Source organism: Amphibalanus amphitrite, unplaced genomic scaffold (assembly GCF_019059575.1).
Source record: "Amphibalanus amphitrite isolate SeventyFive unplaced genomic scaffold, NRLGWU_Aamphi_draft 000019F_arrow, whole genome shotgun sequence".
Lineage (NCBI taxonomy): Eukaryota > Metazoa > Arthropoda > Thecostraca > Balanomorpha > Balanidae > Amphibalanus > Amphibalanus amphitrite.
In genome coordinates this window covers 912,890-934,248 of record NW_024881515.1, presented here as the reverse complement: position 1 = coordinate 934,248, position 21,359 = coordinate 912,890, and the positions used below count along the sequence as shown (strand labels likewise).

Below are 21,359 nucleotides of genomic sequence, written 5' to 3'. Positions count from 1 at the left end.
ACTGTAGGTGCGGTCAGCAGTGTTGACTGCGGTGTGCCCCGTGCTAAGTGCGCCGTGACGAGTCTGACCAAAATGTCACGCTCTGTCTGAGTCTGATCAGACTGTCACGGCATGTGGAGCTGTCCACAAGAATCAGAGTAAACAGGAATTATGCCGAGTAGTTACAGCTTACAGCAGAGGTGATAACACCAGCACTTCCCCGCTCATTGCACTTGTCGCCCCTCCGGAAGGTCAACATCGATTCCTCCTTGATTTATGCCCTCTTTTCCATTTGTATCACCGTGAATACCTAGTTGGTAAGGAATTTGACACACCATCTTTGTCATCCTTATCAAGATATCTTCCACACCTTCTTTGCCACTTGCGATGTGGCCCTGCACCGGTGCACGCGTTCGGTCCCGTATCGGAGGCGCCTACTGCCTCAGTTCAATGTATTTCGAATCATTCCATTGCATGGTTTAGTATTTGATTCGATCACACACACAAAAGACATGGTACACCTAGCCCGTCCCCCCGTCCCCACACACACACACGTACACGCACACATGCACAAACACTGCCGCAGCAGACTGATGAGTGCAGAGCAGCCAGCGCGTCACAATTTTCACGGATATGACAGAAGGCAAAAGCGCTAGGCAGCAAGGTGGCGAAGAAACTCAGCGTGTGTTCCAGAGCTAGTGGTGGTGGGTGGGAGGTGGTTCCAGGAGGTTGCCGCTCGGTAGGAAAAAGCTCGTCTCGACATTGATAAGCGATAATTTGGTAACTCTAATGCACCCGACAGCGTGGAGCGTGTGGCGCGCGCAGACACAGCCGCCCGTGTTGTGAACAAAGTGCGTAATGCCGCGGGAGCGAGCGGGTCCTTCAGCGCTCTGAAAACACGAATGTTGTCGCGATAGGTGACTAAATCCGTGATTTTGGGCCAGCCCAGTGCAGACAACACGGGGGAAATGTGATCACGGTGTTTCGCCCCAGATACGATTCTAGCTGCGAAATTAATGACTTTCTGCACCCGCTTGAGGTGACAACCTACAGCCCCGCCCCAGACTGAGAGGCAGTAAGTGATGTGGGGGAAGACATGACATTGAATGAGAAGTTTCAAAACATCAGCTGAGAGGTGATGTCGAATTTTGTAGAGAGAAATAAGGACGGCATTGCATTTTTTGACGACACTGGAAATGTGCTTTTCCCAGGATAGGCTGGGATCAATGGTTACACCTAGCATCTTCACTTGAGAAGATGGCTTGAGTACATGTCCCGGTAGGTTTAAATGGAAGGCTGAGGCTTTCTTCAGGTTCTGGGGGGTGCTAGAAATGAGAAGGCTAGTCTTCGATGGGTTCATTTTCAAAGAGTTTGACGTGAAGTAGTTGAGAACAGCACTGAGGCTTTCCTCCTGTCTCGCTTTTAGGGTAGACAGAGATGCGGGGTCGGTGGAATCTAGTAACTGTGTGTCGTCGGCATAAGAAACCAAGCGTCCGTGGGGAACATATGCTGGAAGATCATTTGTGAAGATGCTGAAGAGGATGGGACCAACTAAGGAGCCCTGTGGAACACCGTGAGACAGAGGCAAAGATAGAGACCCGCCTCTCACTACCTGTTGCCGACCAGACAGGTAGCTTCGGAACCAATTCGGATCTATTCCATACCAGCAGAGTTTCGTAAGGAGGACGTCGTGATCAACGCTATCAAAAGCGCGGCTCAAGTCAATTGAAGTTACAGCTACGATGTCACCCTCGTCGATGCGCCGCGTCATCCACTCGACAGCTTTCAATGCACCACGCATGTACTTACGTCTGGAGCCGCCAGTCGGTCAGTCGCACCCCGACGGTATCACTCGGGTCACGATCCATTCCAGTGCTGACGGCACGTGACACGGCCGGCCGCGGCCACGAGGTGGCGCGTGCCTGGCAGGGGTTTGGCTCTGTAGGTCACGACGGCTGGGTGGAACGGCCGGCATGCTACCCTCGGAACCACGACGCGGATGGTTACGACTGGTCTTTGATGAGTCATGGTATGTCAGAACAGCGACGGGCGGGCTGTGATTTCAGAGAAGGGAATCCGTGTTTCCCGTGGCTCTCTCTCTGCTTTAGAGGCCCAGGCGGCTGATCGTCCCCTCGCGTGCCTGGCACCGTTTGTGCGGCGCTGTCCGGCCACTGGCCATGGGAGCACACAGCAGTGCGTGACGAAGGGGGCGGCGCAGTGGCGTGTCCTTCCACGAGTGCTATCTCGGCTTCCGTCTCCGCCGGCCCCGCGACATCCGCTCCGGGAGTTACCATGCAGGTCAGCCGTCAGCTCCAATCGGCTCGGATTTCCCGAGATTAGACCTGTAGGCCTCCGGTGCCTAGTTTACGTCCGGTGCCGTCCGATTCTGTTTCAGCGCTCTGTCGTTGCGACACTGGGCGTGCCGGCCGGGCGCCGGACTCCCGCCGGTGGAGCAACCTTCCGGTGACCCGGGTCACGGACGGGGTCTGACCCGGCGCAGGGTGGCCAGATCCGCTGACGATGGATCGCCCTACCCGACAATCATTCGGCCCGAGATCAGATAGCGCGGTGAGCGGCCGGGCGGCTGCACCGTGCACGGTTCTCAGTCAGCGCGGGCCGGCCGTAGTTCAGCGCTGGCTGGCCGTAGCTCAGCGCGGCGCGGCGCGGCCGTTTGTTGCCGCTGCAGCCGGGGAGTCTCGGCTCAGTCACGATCCCCGGCCCCGCAGACAGCCGCCGGCGGCTCTCTGGCAGGCGGTCAATCAATATCACGAGCCTCCACACTGCCAGCCGGCAGCTAACGGCACCGCTGAAAACCGTTCCGGGGGATTTTTATGAGTCAGAACGCTGTGGTTTCGCTCCCAGTGCGCTCCTATGTCACAGTGAGTCCATGGCAGTGTCGCTCGATAAACAACTGGCGGCGCGACCGTCTGGCGGCTCGTGGTGCCTGTCTGGGCTTCAGTACAGCTTATGCGCTGCAAAGAATGTACTGGTTCTTTCTTTATATACTCGTACCACTGGCCACAAGACACCCGTTTCCGTCAGGTATTATTGAACGGTCACATGACATAGCGGGACCCGGCCACAAACACAGCTAATCCAACCTATAGCCCAGACCTTCCGGCGCCAACCAGGCGATCGGTGTGGGGTCACCGGGACCGGAAGGCCACCAGGTCCCACCGAGGTCAGCCGGGTCGACCGATGACCCCACCCCGACTGGGCGTGACCGGCCGGCCGGCTGGCGACCGCCGCCGCCCACTGTCCGGTTTATTTCCGACAGAGGCGTCCGCGCGCGCCGACAGTGACCGTGAGAGTCGACTATGTACGTGACCTGTGTGCGGCCGGCGCCGAGTCGGTGACCGGGGCACGTGCCGCGTGTCACCCTGCTGACATGACGGGTGTTCGCAGCGGGAGGGTGATCCGGGTGAGCCCCTGTAGTGGAGGCGCGGGATTGGATGGCCGAGTGAAGTGTTTGTCTTCGTCGGCAAGTCACATTTACAGGGACGAAGGTCCTGGGTGCTAAGTGGAGCTGCCTCTTTACATGACGCATCAGTTTTCCACTTTCCGTCATTGGATTCTTCTTCTGAAAGGCGAACTCTCATTGAATAAAACCAGAAAATGTCAAGAGAACAAACTAACCCACGGCTTGCTAGTCCGTTGATGGCATGCTATTTCGAACTATGTAAGCTGCAAGTGCAAACCCAGTTGAGCAAACGGAGTGTGTAGAAAGTATCGTATCTTGCGCAGATGGGCGGCCTGCGATGGGACCAGGGGACCATATTATGTGCCGGCGTGGGCCTATTGAAGTCGAACGCGATCGCTTTGTTCCAGAATAACGCTGTGAAAAGTCGCATACATCACCCTTTGAAGACCCTCCAGTGCCCGGTTGGAATTGAACCGTACTAGCGCACATATTAGGCCGTGCGACTGCGATATACGCGGCCGCCATTCGAGGGCAATGGGTTCTACTATGCATGCATGAGATGCTCAATGTTCACGCCGCTGGTAGCGTCTGGTGAGACGAGGTACTGTCCTGACCCGGTGACGAATTAGTTAAAGCCGTGAACGGGTTAGGAGGCCGCGGCGGGCCTCTGTGCTGCATGCATTGACCTAACGACGACTGCTGGGCGTTCAGGCTTCAGAGACCTGACTGGAAACTGGTTTTCCAGCCTGCAACTTGGTACGTTTAAAAAGTATGAACTGTCAAACTCCTTGCGTACCATGCTCTGCGTTTTTGCTGTGCGTTGCTTGCAGCCAGCCGTATATGCTCTAAAGCTGGATTAAAATAATGTGCGGATCGGCTTTCTTGCGACGTTACCGGTTGCGTGACGGCTACACACACGAACCGATGTCAGTTTTTTTTCCGGATCGAAGCACAATCACTGCACAGTGGGAATAGCAGCAAGCACCGAACGACGCTGCGGAGTCGAGTGGGCAGCATTTTCCGGGGCACTGACTGCACACGGCCACTGCGCGTTGTCCTCGCTCCGGTGAGCCGTGGCGTGGACGGCGTTTTTAGTGGGCGAGTCGGGCTTTATCGCGGGTCAGATGTCACCGGTCGGCGTGCCGTGTCTCCTCTGATCCGGTCAGAGACCACTTGTTAGCTTATGGCGCATAGTCGGACCCAGCGACCGTGAGCACGGCCAATGGTGGTCTGACGCTGACGAAGAGGCGGCGTGTGACTACGACTAGATAGGGTGAGACGGATATAGTGACTGCACCAAGGGCGAGCGCACCCGGCGGGTACAATCAGCAGTGGTCTGGCTGACGTCCCTCTCAGTCCGGGTCAGGACAATGACAGATCTTTCTAGAATAACGGATGACGCAGCGACACGAGCAAGGCTAGCTGACACGGTCTCTTGCACTGCTTTTAAGTGTAAAGTTCACCGCGCATTGTGTCCCAGTTTTCCTGCTGGCCAGTGAAAAACAGCAAACGGATGACTTTGATGGGACACTCCAGGAAAACGCAGTTCTCCGAATGCCATCATAGTGCACTAGACAATGCCAGCAAACGACGCTTTGTCCCCAAAGCTCGGTGGCGGTGGCAAAAATAGGACAAAGCCTATGACGAGATGACCACGATATGTCATTATGAGTTGGACGGTTGTGCTCGTCGGCTGCAGGATCTTCCTCGTGACTTGTGCCCTATCGTGATCTCAAATTAAATTGATATCGTAACCGGCTCATGCAAACAAGGCGTATGAGCTAATTAAGTGCTTATTAAACGCTGTGCTTACAGACTGCAGTGAGTTGCGGAACAGACAATCAATGCATGGTTATTTGACATTTACGGCTTACCGCAGTTTGAACCGGTATTCGTTGCTTATAAACGGCATGATATCGGAACCGAGATTCTCGTGACATACTTACTGGCATCTTCGTCGCATTTGTCGTTTTAAGCCGGTCACACCAATCATCTGTGTCAGAGGGATGTTCTCGGAAGTTGACATTTTGTGGGTCTGGGATTTACTTCATGTACCAATCTCTTGCACATCCGTGTTCCTGCTAAAGCCACAGCCTTATACCATATATGACGCACCAACGAATGTCTTCCACCACTGCCCAAGGATTTGCATTATTTTCCCACGCTGTAAATAGAGGCATTTGATCGTAAACCCCATTTGATGTTTTTTATTTGGAATGCACATTTGGCACTAATTCCCAAGCCACGACAATGTTACGGAAATGCATCTGCCGTCATTGTTTCTCCGACGGACAAACAATTCTCTTGCGTGTCTCTCTTGTAAAAAGCAGTGCAAAAAAGCTTGCTTCTGCCTAAAGCCAGAACTGCATGTCGCTTCCCTCGGAAACTTTCCAGAATCTCGTAATTTGTGTTAATTTGTCTTTGTTTATCAAACAAGATGTGCGGAGACTTGTTTGTTCCGAGCAGCATGGTTCGTTGGTGGCTGCAGTGAGGTTGTTAGCATCTCACAGTTTTTACGGTGATCATTATTATTTTTAGAAAGCTCGCATCCCTCGCAAAGGTGACTGAAAACTGAGTCAGGTGTGGTTGTGTCGGGAAGTTTGAACATCTTCTGATTTCCTTTTGAAATGGTCGACTCGAACAGTCATATGGATACACGATATAACCGTTGATTCCGGTCTCACCTTAATGATAAAAGAGATGATAGAATATCTAAAAACGGCCGGCTTGTGGCTCCCCTTTTAATGACAAGCAGCTCATCGTTAAAGGGACCCTCCCACCTTCAAAAAAGTTAATGAATTAGCATGAAAGTGATGTCGCTCGATTCAGAACGAGAAAAAACGAATATGTACCAAATTTCACCGAAAAATATTCACCGGTTTTCAAGATATTAGACTTTTACTTTTGTTTACTTTTTTTGGATCTCCGCTGTTCCTAGCGACTTCATTTTGGAAGTGCGGCGTTCGCGGCAGATGTTGTGCGCAAAGCAGCATATACCACCGCGTGCTACAAAACGTTTTCGTCAAACATTTAAAAATCGTTAGATATCTGCGCTGACGTCACACATTCAGAGGGGTATTCCTATGCATTAGCCCCTCTGAATCAAAATGCTGCAATTTTGAAATTCAATATTTCCGATTTAAGGTATTTCTCGATGCTGTGAGTGCCGAAACCGGTAATTGTGAGCCAGGGACCCCATTTTGGCTATCTCAACTCAAATCTAATGTTAAGGTGGGAGCCGGGAGGGTCCCTTTAAAGTCAATGCCTTTCGATGATGTCGATGTCGATTTATGGAGGCATTCCTGTTCAATGTAGGTAGCTTATTAAAAACTTGTTGTTCTGGATTTGTATCGGCCTGATATTTTCCCGCATGTTCAGTGAACCGTCTACGCGGTGTCGGCATTCTCCGAAGTGGTGTGATGGGTTCAGTGTCCCTGTCTCAGAGATTGTTTGGCGTGGTGTGTCCAGTTTCCCTACGCACGGACACAGACCGGCAGCCGTGTAAAAATGCAAGTGTCAGCAAGGCCGTTCCGTCGCTCATTACGTTGTAAAAAAACATTTTAACTCCCGACGTTTCGCTGTTTACTGCTTAGTCAATTTTAAAAAAAGACCGGCAGCCCTTGGCTGTGAAAGGTGCGCGAAAAAAATCAGCTGGAACATTTTACATGGACATAGGACACGCCCCTGTGTGTTCGCACTCGGTGACGCAACCACTTTGTTACGGTTCAGCCTTATGTGCAATAGTTGTTCAGGCTACCATTTCGTTATTTCCGCTGGCTATGTGGACCGAATTCTCAGGACTGACAACAGACTCGCACGTTGTGCAAATGTCACCTGCAGTCTGTTGGAGCTCGTCAGCGCTCGGGGACAGACTCCATGCCGCCGGCCGGTCGGACCCGGGGCGGTGGTCCGGGCCGCGTGTCATTGATGAGCGCTCCGCACAGAGATCAAAGCTCGTCCAATCGACAGGAAGCGCCACTGATTGAGCCGCACTGTCGCCGAAAACGGATTGTGCTGGTGCTGACTGGGCCGGAAAATCGCGGCCCCAACGAGGGCCTTCTGGTGACCGCTTTGAAACTTGGGCAGCCGTGATGCGGAAACTTAAGCAATAAACCCTCACCGAAGCGCCAATTGCTTTAGATGGAGAGCCTTTGGACCATTTGACCGCCCGGAAACAGGAGCAATGGTCAATCCCTCTAAGAAGGTGTCACTCACTCAATGTCGCTCCCCGCTGCGCACCGGCGGATGTTGCAGCGGCTCGTATCGACCTGGCCTCTGAGGTCAGTCGGTCGTCCGTTTGCACCGTGTGCCGGCCTGGCCTGAGTGCCCGCTGGGCCGCGGCACGGCGCTCTCAGCCTCCGGACTCCGGTCGCCAGCTGCGCCCCGGAGCCGGGATTGCGCGGCACTTTGCAGTTGCGACGCCGGACTGATTGGCTCCGCGCCGGCCGGAGCGAGCCGCTCCCGGGGGCGGACCGCGCGCGGCAGACGGTGGAGGGCACTGGGGCAGGGCGTGACGCAGGTCACCGACCCACGTCTGCCTCATTGGGCACCAGTGGCCTCTCGGCGCTCTATGGGCCGTATAACCAAAGTGAGTGCCGCAGAGACACTCCACCCTCCCCCTCCGCTTCCCTCGCCCCTCCCCCTCCTGAAGCAACCCTGTCCTATCAGCCGTTGAGTAACGAAGGAGATACCATTCCAGGGCCGCCCTTTATCGTCTCGTTTGAATTCGCAGGCATGCGGCTAGCAAAGCACTTGTCCCAGATCTACCGACCCCCTCGTGCGTCAGTTATCTGCTCCTCTCGTGCGTCAGAACTCTGTCCTCTCGGAGAGGAGTGGTCACGGTACGTGCACAATGCACATCTGCTCGGCGCGGGGCAGAGTATACACGCCCGAGTCGCATTTCTGGACACGGTCGGCCGCCCACCTGCGATGGGGCATGCCCGGCCGGTGACGTCATCGAGTACCAACCACGACCCGCCCGCGGTCCGCCGGTCAAGGGCAACGCTGCAGATTGGGCAATGTATTGAATGGGCGAGTTTTACACGTATATGTCAGTTCTGACCCTCGCGTTATCTTGTTATCCTGGAACTTTTCATGTTTCATTTACGATAGGTACAATGTTGGTTGTTGTTTTCCTTTTGTAATCGTCACCTCTGACCGATACGGGTTTGTCCTCCTTTTGCCGTGCAGCTTCCGGTCGATTGCCTCAATACGCCTATCTTCGTTATCTACCCACCACACCGGTCGTTTGCCAATGCCTTTCTTGCCGGTACCAGTGCCCGTGTTTTTACTCTTGTTGACCGTACCTAATCAGGGCATCTGTCCGGCAGGCATCTCGGTAGTCGGTATTCCAGGCTTCTCTTCCAATATGGAGAGGGAGTGGAACGGGGAAGGAGGAGGCGCTCTCCCCGTTTGCGGTGCTCCTGATTGCCCACTGCACTGCGCCTAACGATGCCGCCCGAGAGCAGCGCGGTGCGTCGAGTTCGTCTTCGCTAACGAGCCCCCTCCCCCTCCCCGCCTCCAACTCGGCCTCCCCCGCCCCGGTACACAACTTGCCCGATTGAGTATTGTGCCGACCACCCACTAAGTTGCTGCAGCAGCGGTGCGGCGGCGGCGGTGCGGCGGCGGCAGCGGCAGCGGTGCGGCGCCCGCAAAGTTGGTGTTTGTCACGGGCCGTGGGCCGCGCGGCGGCTGTGTCGGGTCGCTGTTTATGGCCCGCTGCAGCGCCCCGCCCTGTTGACCAGCTGATACAGCACACAGCGGTGCTGTGGGGTCCCCCTGTCAGCACGGCGGCGGGCGATGAAGGTGCTGCGTCAGTCTAAACGTGGGGTGGTGACGTGGAGTGGTTGGATTGGTTAGAAGTGGTGCGTGTGGCAATGGGAACCTGTCACAGCGAACATGATACATTGAGTTGTGGAGAGTAACACACAGAGGTGTTAGCGACACTCCTGGAAGCTCGTCTCTGCCCACACTCAAGGGGTCGGGGTCGTGTGACCGAGTGTCAGACGGTGAAAGAGTCGTGGGCTTGAGGTAGCACCTGCGTAATGGTCGTGGGACTGGGCGTACGAGTGGTGTAAGCCCGCAGTCAGGTCCGTACGCGCGAGTCGCCCTGCGACCTCAGAACGGTTTACGCTCCGTGGACCAACGGTTTCGCGTGTCGTGAGGTCTGCGTGAACGATCCATCCCGTAATTAGGCGTCCGTTTTATCCATCGTCTGCCTCAGATTATCCGTAAAGATCAGCGGCACAATTAAACCTAATCGTGGGTAATCGCCGTCGCAGTCGGCCGCGACGACCTTGAAATCAGCGGCGTCGATCCGTCCGTGGCAAAACTTACTGTTCCGTCTCTATGTTTGGTGCGTGACAGCGGACTTCTTCGGTTCGCGTTTCCACAGTTCATTGCTCTCGGGGTCAACTGCACGCAGACGGTAAAGCACGTCCGAGCGACAGGAAAATTCCCCACTCTCATGCGTACGGTGGCGGCGGTGATTGCCATTCCTATGCGGCTGTCGGCCGGGCGGCGCCGGCCATTCTGTCGGCCCATCTGCCGCACATTGACCTGCCATCGCTCGGGGGCGGGGGCCGACCGACCGCCGCGGATAGCCGGCGAACGCAGAACGTGCGGCGGACGCTCGGACGCGGCTCTTCAGACCGCGCATCGATCGGTGGTCCGCGCGCGCGGTACACCACCACCGATCCGCGCGGCTCCGAGCGGCAGCGTGGTGGCGAGGGATGCCCCCAGCGCGTCTGTGAGGGACCAGCTGCTCACTATACCCCGTGCACACAGCGGTGAGCTGCCGGTACGTCCCATCTCCCGTGGTGCCCACTGAATGGTCTCCACGACGCGTGCGGCGGACGGCGGGTGGCGCCGAACGGTCTATGGCCGACAGTGACGCTCGCGAGCGACCCTCCGGAGCCGTGATTCATCGCGCCATATTAAAGAAAATTCGTTTGACGAGCGGCGTCATATTTTGCCGTCGTCTCGGGACGGGCGGCGGGGAATTTGTGGCGGCACGGCCCATCTCCTCCAGAGGGATCGCGGCGCCGTATGTCGGCAGCGGACCGATGACGCGGCCCCGGATTTTCAATTTACTGTCGCAGCCGCGGTGCCACCGCCGCCACCGAAAGTTATACCGGAGCTTGCCGAGCGGCCGGGGTTAATTTTCGTCGAGATAGTGTAATAAATGGGCGGATGGAGACGGAAAATGGTCCCATTTGGTCTGGAACCGGTGGTGCGTCGCGTCGCCGGTCACCCGTGACTCGTCCAATGTCCTCTCCTGTCACTCTGCGATGGGACTTGACTGTGACTTGTGACTGTGACTGTGACTGTGACTGTGACTCTGACTGACAATGACTCAGTCCGAGGGGTGAATGGACCAACAGGGGCGCACTCGGTCAGTCCGTCGTAAAATGATTGCCACCCTAATCCGGCATGGGCCAATGCGGGCCAGTGAGGGTGGACTGACCGGTATACCTATATCGGGCATATCCCTCGGCCGCCGGTTTCATAATGCCCGGCTCTCCTGACCGCTGGCCCAATTATCAGCAGGCTTTGCTGGCGACAGAAAATGTGGGCAATGTAGGCACCCTCTCACACCGGCATGCTTCAGAGTGGAGTTTCGTTTTATTTCGGGATTAGACTCGGTCGCCGGGTGGGGATTGGCGGTCGTAATACGTTGCAGGGCTTCTCTGTTCGAGGCTTTGTGGATGATACGTGCGGTATTTGGCCGAGTTGTGACAGTGGCAGATGGGTTTCATGTAGTTACACCCTGACCGTGCGCAGGCATTAGTGAAGACACCTGCGACTTACGATTTCTGAGGATGTCGCCTCACAATAGTGTTGTGACATTTTTGAGAAGGGACCTCTCGGAAAACTGTGGAAGGTATCATTTTTCAGTGAGATGAGCAAGTTAAGCTATATAGTACATTTAAAATAAAACGGTTAATAATGATAGAAACGAGATCAGCAAGAATTATCTCGTTTTAGCCTGCGCACGAATTATCAGGTACCCATCAGCGTTATATGGATATATCGTGTAACGTGCTGTTTTACAATGGTGCAAAGTCATGTCTGGGTACGGTTACAATATGATAAATACCCAGTGACATATGCTAATTGTGTCGACCGCTGTCGGGGGCCCGCTGCTAGCGGGGAGCGGCTATCATCTCGGGGAGTGCCTGTCCCCACTCCCTGAGGGAGCGGCTGTAGCTCAGGGCCTCGGTGCACTGGGGAGCGGCCCCACATACTCCCGCCCGTTGGCCGAAGGACGGTAGCTTTTTCTCCAGTCTGACGCTGCGAATGACTCTCCCAGGTGCCGTCAATGTCTCCCAGTGTTTGGTGGCGTCGCTAACACCGCGGCAGCTCTATTGGAGTGTTTTTGTCGGTCTGGTAGCACGCCGCTGATTCTCAGTGTTGTTGACATGCCTGTGTTTTCGGGGAACTCGGCCGTACCTTGGTTTGGTGCCGCGCAGAAACCCGTTCCATTGCCCGGCCGGTCTGACGCTGTGGCTGTTTGTGTGTTTTCAGGTGGCCGCTGTTTTATCGTCACCCCGCCGGGCGCGTCTCTGACGGAGGGGCTCTTCTCCCGCCGACCAGCGCCGCCGTCGATGGCGACATGGTGACGCCGTCATGACGCCGGGTCGACGGAGTGCGCTGCTGCTCGTCGCATGCGTCGCGCTCGCCGCCGGCCAGACGGCGCGGCCGCCCGAGTGGCGGCCGGCGGCGGCGAGCGGCGCGACGGGGCATGGCGCCGCCGACCTGAGGTCAGGGGTCGGCCGGCCGGCGGTGACACCCGGAGCGCCGGCGGGCGACGGCCGTGCGAGGGATGACGAGGAGCTGACTACCGCCTCACTACGACTCTCCGCGCCGCAACCGGTACAGCTGACGCCGACACCGACCGTGGCCTCGGCGCCTGCCGCCCGGTACGGACCACGGAGTGATGGGTCACCGACAGTGGACACTCCCGCCCCCGCTGGTGACGGTAGTGACGGCACCGAGCAGCCGGTGGTGACAGTGGTGCCCGTGGATGGTGCAGGGGACGGTCGCGGGGCCGGGCCCGGGGGTGATCATGTCGAGTACGAGCTCGATGTCTCGACGGAGAGAACTGTGGGAGTGATCGCGCGGTCAGGATCGCGGGGGAGACACCAGATGAAGGCGGATCTACAGCCGCAGCCGGAGTCACAGCCGCAGCCGCAGCCCACGCAACAGTCGCCGGTGACGCCGACCTCCGGGCTCGTCTACTGGCCGCGGTACGGTCCGACGACGCGCCGCTCGGTGGCCGGCGGATTCATCTACCAGCGGCCGGCGCTCTCCGCGGACCGGATCCACTTCCCGACACTGACTCCCAACCGGGGCCTGAATTGGTTCGAGCAGCGGCTGGGCGGCCACCGCAGTCGCATCCACTTCCCCACGCAGTCGCCGTTCTCGGGCTACGGTCGCCGGTGGCCGCCGCGGCCCCGGATGACCACCACGTCCCGCCCGCCGGTCCGAACGGACAGCCCCGCGGGTCCCGGGGGAACGGAGCGGCCGACGCGGGTTCAGCACGAGCCGCCGGCCACCCGGCTCGAGCCTCCCACCCACCCGTTCTCGAGCTCCACGCCGCCGCCGGCCCGCTTCGAACCGCCGACTGTGTACGTACCGAGTATCCCCAGCGACCTCACGCCGCCCAAAAAGAAACACTGGAAACCACTGATGCCGGTGCCTGAGCCAGAACCGGAACCAAAACCAGAACCAAAACCAGAACCAGAAGCTGAGCCAGAACCTCAAGCGGAACCGGAACCGGAGGCGGAGCCAGCGCCAAAACCAGAGCCGGAGCCAGAGCCAGCGCCAAAACCGGAGCCAGAACCAGAACCAGAGCCAGAACCAGAGCCAGAATATGAACCGGTGCCGGAGCCGGAATATGAACCGGTACCGGAGCCGGAATATGAACCAGTGCCGGAGCCGGAGTCTGGGCCAGTACCGGAGTCGGTTCCAGAAGTACCCGAGCCAGCGTCTAAGCCGGAGCCGGTAGCTGAACCTGTGCCGGAGCCGGGCGCCGAGCCGGAGCCGGAGCCGGGCGCCGAGCCGGAGCCAACAGGCCCGGTACTGGTGTCGGGGATGGGCGGCCACGACCTGGAGCCGTTTGCCGAGCCGATGCCAGAGTGGGACCGGGCGCGCGCCGCCTGGGGCCTGGCCTGGCCGGTGCACGTGTACACGCTGGGCGGCCTGTTCGCGCTGCTGGCCGCGCTGGCGCTGGTGGCGCTGCTGCGCGTGGCTGCCTTCCCGCACCTGCTCTCCAAGCCGTACTTCATGACGCTGACGGCCATGGTGCTGGTGCTGTCCGCCCTGCGCGCCGCCTACCTGCTCACAGACGCCTACAACGCCGGCGGCCTGTACGCGGCGCCCGTCAACTACCTGCTGTTCAACCTGCCCGTGCCGTGCCTGACGTCGGCCTTCTCGATCCTGTTCATGGCCCTGCTGAGCGCCACCCAGGTGCAGATGATGCGGCCGCGCGTCCAGTCGGCCGGCGCGCTCGCCTCCGTCATCGCCTTCCACTTCGCCTTCAGCGTGGGCACGGATCTGATCGTGGGCCTGCAGTTCGAGGGCCGGTTTCTGCTGGCGCTCTGCCAGCTGATGTTCATCTGCTGGGGCCTGGCTCTCAGCGTGACCTACTGGTACATATTCGGCACGCTGTACCGGGCGGCCGTGCGCCGTCAGGCCGAGGCGCTGCGCACCACCGTCACCAAGCTGCAGATCGAGGGCAGCGTGATGCCGCGCCGGCTGCCGCGGCCCACGCTGGGCCTGGCCGTGCGGCTGACGGTGATCGTCTCCGTGCTGGGCCTGCTGCTGGCTGTGCTGCAGGCCTACGGCATGGTCTGGGTGTACGACGCGTTCGGCGTGTTCGGCGCGCGCGCCGGCGGCCCGCAGCCCTGGGCCTGGTGGTGCTACCAGACGCTGTCGCGCGCCGTCGAGCTGCTGCTGGCTGGCCTGCTGCTCTACGTGGGCTCCCAGCCGCTGAGGTACCACGAGCCGCGCCGGCGGCCCGCCTGTGCTGTGTTCGCGCTGTGTACCGGAGCGTGCGCGGGCCGGCCGCGGCTGCTGCGACCCAAGCCGCAGCAGGCGGGCCGCGCGGCCGCCGAGCTGGACTACTACCCGGCCGTCTGCAGCCGAAATCAGGTGGTACAGGTGAGACTAACGGGCAAGACAGGCGGAGAGTGGGTTAGATATGCACTTAGGGGAACGGGATGAGGGTTAGAGAAATCACAGAGTGGGGAGCGGATGGGGACTGGATGATCGGGCTTTTATGGCATGTCGACAGCGGGATCATTATTCACCCATTGCAGGGATTAGCGAGTGCTGGACTAGGAGTCGTTCTTAGTGGGGTGTGAGCCGTGGGTTCACTGTGGCCGGCTGACAGCGCCGTTAGTGTGGAGAGGCCCGTTCCGGGACGTTGCGCCTGCCGTCGTGCCTTGGGTGGGGCCGAGGCGCTTGAAGCCCGCTCCACGGCCGATGGAGGGTTCTGAGGCCGGTCGGGACGCCCTCTCAGGTTACGCTGCGTTACGACCGCTAGCCGAAACGACCTATGTCGGCTTTGATAGGCTATGATATACTCTGCAATCGTTACGGAACGGCTATAATAACATAATGGCGGGACCATTTCAGGAGCCGTGTTATGGGTTTCATAGCCATAAAGGCAGCCTAACCTATGACTGAACTCAGCTGTAGCAAAGAGATAGCTGTTGTTGGGTGGCAATCAGCAAAGTGTCCAGGGGTCGCCGGGCGCATGCGAGGCGTTGACAGGACGCGCCAGTCGGCTCCAAAATATTGCCCCCGAGCAGACAAGGTCATGTCGTGACAGCTGGTCGCTTGGAGCGGTTGTTTAGCTGTCTCTGTAACAGGGGTGCCGCTATGCAATCAAGCAAATGGCTATGCTCTTTTTGTCATCCGTCTGACTCTGTTCGCTGACGCAAAAAGCGTCTGGTATTGTTTTCTATTTGTGGCTATGACCTTGTCTTTATATCCGTCCATTCCTGTCTAGCAGTGACGCCGCTGTCGGCAGCAGACGGGCCAATTGAGACGTGCTCCGGTTTTAGATCGGGACGGCCGCGTTCTGGAGCGCCAAACGAGCCTGCCGATATCGCGGTGCGCTCCGGCGGCCGCCCTTCAGGCGATTACGGCCAATGGATCACGTCAGGCGCGCAAAACACTAATTGCTGCCGCTCTGCCGGAGCCGCTCCGCCAGCGGCCAGAGCTAATTAGCGTTACCGGCAGAGCGGCTAGCGGGGGGACTGGGCGGATCAGGTGGATACGGAGACGGAGACTGAGAGCGAGACGGAGACGGAGACGGAGAGCAGACCGCGTTCAGCGTAGTTTATTCTCGGTAGGGAATAAGTCACCGCGCCGCCGCCGCCTTTATACTAGTGGTGTCAATTTCAGAAAACGTATGTCCAAAGTCTGTCCAATGTCCAATGCTTACGTCGATTGTCCGTCCAAAAATGTCCAAGCCAGCCATTTGTCCAAAGATGTCCGACACCTACGCAATAGTTTACACTCAACACTGTTATTCAATTTGCTTTTCATGTACCGGTACAAGCTCAAAAGTGTTAATCATATCGAAAGCTGAGCTTTCTAATAGCCAATCAATGTTAAACACGACTACTTTTTAAAAATGTTGAGGTGTAGCAAGCGATTGTCCAAAGTTGTCCAAAGCCTGCTGCCATTGTCCAACCGAATTCCGAATTGGACATTGGACAAAATCGGAATTCCAAAGATTCAAGTTCCGATTGACACCACTACTTTATACAGCCATTGACTGTCGGAGCTGGGATCGTTCCCGAAACTCGTCAGTCGACGTCTCGCTCACGGCGCTCTCACACCTCTCCGTGGTCGATCGATGTTCCCGGCCTCTGCCCGGCAGCTTTGCGCCGCCAGGTCAGGCCGCCCGGACCGGCCGGCGCCTCCAGACGGGTCTGGTGGGTCCCCCGGGAGTGGACGGGGATCCCGTGACCCGTCGGCACCGGCTCATCAGAGGCGGACGGCCCCGGCGGCCGCGGCCACACCAAGTTGGCTCGTAAAGTGCCGCGGAGACGTGGGACGAGAATGTACCCCGCGAGACGAGGGGAGCTGAGGCGCAGGTCCTGATTGGAGAGGCCCTGCAGTCGCGGTGTGGCCGCGGGGGACGATGACGCATAAGCGATGAAATGCGGCCGTCTCGATCGACCAATTTGTCCAATGATGAGCCTGTCGTATTGTCTCACTTCAAAGCGGCGTTTGAATGTCCATTATCCCATCGTAACATTGCGTAATAGGAGGAAAACGTCTGAACCTGCGTTTCCCTTTGTATCGTGGTTTCCTTGCCCTCGTCACTAGTTCCTTGCATTGTTCTCCCCATGTGTCCAGTTGGTGTTGTCAAAGTTGCAGAAAAGTTTCTGCGATTACGCGTGTAACCCATGAAACTCTCCTGAAACACTCCGCAGGTGCGGGATTTATGTGCTGTGTACTGCCCCCTGTTCGCCGTTCGGCCCCGCTCTGACCGCGTGCTGTCTGTGTGTGTTTCGCAGAGCGCCAGTCAGGACGGCCGGCTGGCCTACACGGACCGGCTGCCGCTGGCCGGTGGACACGCCATCTCGGTGTCGCTGCCGCAGCGGCGCACCATGCGTCGCTCGGCCTCGGCGGACCGGACCAGCGCTCCGGCCGGCTCCCGGCCCTCCTCGCTGCTGCAGCCGGCGCCGCCACTCGTGCCACCGCCGCCGCCCGAGCCGCCGCACGTGGAGACAACCTACCAGCCGGTACTGCGCGCGGCGGCTGCCGAGCCGGGCCGCGCCACTGGCCCCGCCTCCAGCACACTGCGCTCCAGCGGAACACAGACCAGCGAGGAGTACACGGACGTCTGTGCCACCTACTGCCTGCCGGTCGGCGGCCGGCCGAGCCTGGATACGGACGAGCTGAGCTCGGCGGCGCCCACGCCGTCGCGCGCGCTCTGCCGCCAGGCGAGCACGTGCAGCTCGGAGAGCGCGGCTCACAGCTTCACGGTGCGTCTGTACCGGACCGTGGACGGGCCGGGCCGGCCGCGGCCGAGGGCGGCGCCGGGCGCGCCGGCCGCCGGTCCGGCCACCTGTCCGCGCGCCGCCCGGCACCGGCTCAGCTGCCCGCTGCCTCCCGACGACGCGTCCGACGCGGGGCTCGGCTCTGTCGGATCCGACGCCGCCGTCAATTTCCTAACGGACGTGTCGACCAGCGGCTCGACGTCGCAGCCCAACCTGAGCGACTCGCGCGAGTGCAGCGAGGCGGGCGTGCTGTCGCGCGGCGCCAGCGACCCGTCTCTGGACGGCTCGCCGCGGCGGCAGCGCGGCGCCGCTTTCTCACTGCCGCTGCGCCGGCCCGCCGCCGCCGACGCCACCTCGGACGACATCACGCCCGACTCCGCCGTCGTCGTCGACTACGATGACGCGTGTGACGTCTGCGCGGATGGTGACGCTCGGCGCGGGGCCGGCGCCGCGGGTGAAGGGTACCGGAGCGTGGCGCCGGTGGAGGCTGAGCCGGCAGCAGTGGAGCGGCCGCGGGCTCGGCGCGGCGCCGCCCGGTTCCTGCCGGCCACATCTGCCGGCAGTCTGCAGGAGGTGCTGCGCCGCTACCGCAGCCGGTCCGGCTCGCGCGGCCTGCTCGACAAGCTGCGCGGCAGCACGTTCTCGCTGCAGGTGGGCCGGCACGGCTACTCGCCGCTGGGCTCCACGGGATCGGTCCCTCAGTCACCCGGCCCGCCGGCCCAGCTGGTGGACGGTTGCACGCAGACCGACTTCCCGCCGCCCTCGCTGGCCGCCTCGCGCTCCGATCTGACCAGCGAGCCGGACCTGTGTGACGTCACCGAGTGTGACGTCACGGACATGACGTCATCGGCTGATGGCGAGCGGCTGCGGCGGCTGGTACTGGGAGGACGGTGCGCCGCCGAGCGACTCGACCTCGAGCGCTGCCAGTGGCCGCCCGAGGAGGAGACCGGTGTGTGATGCCGCGTGACACCGCCGTGACGGGACGCACAGTGACGCGGCCGTCACGATGGGCGCGCGGTGCGGCCGGCGCCCCCGCGGCCGCTCCGCGTGAGTGCTTTGTGAGTCAGTCGCGCGGGCAGTGATGGAGCGGGCCGAGTACGGAAGTGAGTCACACGGATGTTCCCGGGCCCGGGCGGTGGCCGGACGTTTTTATCCCGCGTGTAGCGCCGGAATGTGCAGCGCGGCTCTGTCTCCCGCTGTCGTTGATCTTTGTTTGGGAGTGTCGGCTGTGTGCCCCTGGCTGATTGCGAAGCATGCCAAGGTCTAGTCAGGGGGAGGGCCGCGGTGCCCAGTCACGATCTCGAGCTTGGTTTGTTGTGAGTCCTCCGTATGTATGTTTCGTTGCCGGTGTTTTATTCCTGGTGTCAAGCGCGACACACCATCGCCCTGTATCGCTCCGTATCGCCCCGTATCGCCCTGTATCGCCCCGTATCGCCCTGTATCTCACCCGTACCATCCCATGTATCGAGTGTGTGTTCATGTGTATCAGATGCGCCGTTTGTACATGTTTCCTGGGCCGTGGGAGCGGTCTGAGGCCGCGCCCCGGTCGCCCTTCCTCCTTGTATTCAATACAGGACGGAGCATATACCCCTGTGCCGTGTGTGAGGTATGATATCAGCGACTCGATTCGAATAGCTGCCCTCGCCGCTGAGAAAACGGCGCCTCTTTCCAGCGCACCGCTCGGCGGGCGGACGCAGCCTGTTGCACGGAATGGGGTGCGTCCGTACAGCCCCGGATTTTTGCCATGTGAACCGCCGCTGTCGGGGAGTCACGCCAGCGCCGGCCGGCGGACGCGGCACGATCGTTAAAAAGGCGTTCTGCCGAGGTGCGCGGCGGCGGAGACGCGCTAATCCCCCGTGGAGGACACCGGTATCTGTCCGTTTTCCGGCCGCTCACTGCGCCGCTGGACCTGGCGCCCGCTCTCAGCTAGCGGGACTGCAGGAAAGCCGCGGCTGAAGTTCACTGAATTCACCCCAGCCAGCGGCGAGTCATCACTTGGACAGTGCAGATACACAGAACCCGCCCCCGGGTGACGTCACACATCCACGTCTGACGTCACTCATCCATGACGTCACACAGGCCACAGGGAGGGAGGCCGGCAGCTGGGGTGGCTCAGAGTCGCGTGTTGTCCACTGTGGGGGAGGGAGAGAGGGGTGGCGGAGGGAGCGCACGTGTGGCGGCGACAGGATGCGATTGTGGCCGGTTCCGGTTGTCTGGAGATTGGTCAGCTGGCGGGGAGAGGAGGGGAGGAATGCAGAGGACGGCCGCACCGGGGGATGCTCCTCCCTATATCCGACCGTCTGCGTGCCGTCTGCGGTGACGGGGCATGGCGGCCGCTGTGGTTGTGTGGGAAGGAAGTACGGAGGTAGTTCGGGAGGCGGATGATGCATCAATTCCGTGTTCCGCGGCGACCGCCGTGACTGACGACGGAGTTCCTCGGGTCACTGAACCTTACCGGCGGGTCATTCCTATTTCGACCCTAATCCGCCGCGTTATTTCTGCCAACCCCCAATCATGTATGACTTCACGACCTTCTGCAGAATTTGTTGGCGTTCTGGGTAATGCACAGTGACCAGTTTCTCCCTAGCCAGTCATGCACTGAGGCCATGAACAGGCGTGCAGCGTATCAGGGTAAGAATGACTAACTAAACCTCACACGGCTTATAGAGCGTTGGCGTCCACGAGACCGTGACCGTGCCGGCCCACTTCCATAAAACAATGGCACGGCCCGTGTCCGGTAAACACAGAGAGCCGACCTGACTTCCCGGTGGCGAGGTCGTGCCGACCCGCGCCGCGGACCCGTTCCGTCAGCCGGCCCCGCCTGGTGCCGACAGAGCAATCAGCCCGGAGACCGAGAGAGTAGAGGGGAGGGGAGGGTCAGGTATCGGCCGGTGCCGGAGCTCGGGGAGGCGGTGGCCGTCTCCAGCTATATCCGGACGGAATAGCCGATATTACCTCCACTGCGCCGCCGAGTAGACCTAATATCGGCCACCGCCGTGGGCTGTGGGCGGACGGACAGGCGGACAGACGGACACGGGACAAACCTAGCCTCCAGAGGAGTCGAATGGTCCCAGATCAGGGACATATGACTGGCGGATCACGGATGACAGAGACAGTGAGATATCGAGGACACCACGAGATAGTTCCTGGTTCGTCAGAGACCAGCTAAAGAGACCGGCACGCTTGCAGGAGGTGATGCAACAATGACCGTCACATCTCACAAGAGTTATTTCAGTTTGCGGCAATTTGTAAAGGTGTTTGTTGCGGTAAACAGGTCTGCATCGGGAAGAGCGGTTGCTGCAGAGCCCGTTGTGATAAATGGTCTTGATTATGTACCCATAAATCTATTGTTAAGCAACAAAGATGCTAAATCTCAAACACCTTCAAACATCAATTACAACGGCAATTACACTGATAAACCGTCATTCGTGATTTGACCTCCGTGGCTTCCTGACACCGCAGTATACCTCTTGCGGCAGACCACCCGGTAGAAGCGACCGGTCGGACATAGGTACACACTCACAGCACCCCGGCATCCGCCATTGCCTGCACGCTGGCACGCGGACGGCCTCGCCGCTGGAAGGCGCGGCTCGTAATGACTGTCATCAGCGGGGTGAAGGGATGCGGCGGCCCGCCGGCGGAGCGGCCGGTGTCGTGCCGAAGGTCGTGTGTTGGTCAGACCCGTGCGGCAGAGGAGCCGCCCCGCCCGGAGGCGCAGCTCTGCTGAGTCTGCCTCCATCAAGGAGAACAGGACCGGCCGGAGACGGAGCTCGACGGACGGAGCTCGGCGGACGGAGCTCGGCGGACGGAGCTCGGCGTTCCACGGCTGCCGAGCTGCCCTCAAGGCCGCGGAGAAGGCGGCTCGGGAGCTCGGGAGCTGACGAGCAGCCGCCGGTCCGGTCCGGCTGACCACCGATCTAAAGACCGCTGCACAG

The 21,359-nt window shown here is 59.5% G+C and overlaps 1 protein-coding gene across 1 annotated transcript; it reads left to right on the top strand.

Moving 5' to 3' along the window:
* Positions 1-12,232: 12,232 nt before the first annotated feature.
* Positions 12,233-18,475, top strand: LOC122389835 (proline-rich transmembrane protein 4-like). Its single transcript, XM_043382248.1, has 3 exons — positions 12,233-14,563; positions 16,939-18,245; positions 18,415-18,475. Exons 1-3 carry the CDS (start codon positions 12,548-12,550, stop codon positions 18,473-18,475), a joined length of 3,384 nt encoding a protein of 1,127 aa, XP_043238183.1. The 5' UTR covers positions 12,233-12,547.
* Positions 18,476-21,359: the final 2,884 nt, after the last annotated feature.

What these genes read in the sequence shown, in the direction of transcription:
- LOC122389835 (XM_043382248.1), top strand. Translation starts at nt 12,548, where the DNA reads ATGAAGGCGGATCTACAGCCGCAGCCGGAGTCACAGCCGCAGCCGCAG. An exon ending in GCCGAAATCAGGTGGTACAG is followed by an intron (nt 14,564 to 16,938) that starts GTGAGACTAACG and finishes TGTGTTTCGCAG; the next exon opens with AGCGCCAGTCAGGACGGCCG. An exon ending in GACCTGTGTGACGTCACCGA is followed by an intron (nt 18,246 to 18,414) that starts GTGTGACGTCAC and finishes CGGGACGCACAG; the next exon opens with TGACGCGGCCGTCACGATGG.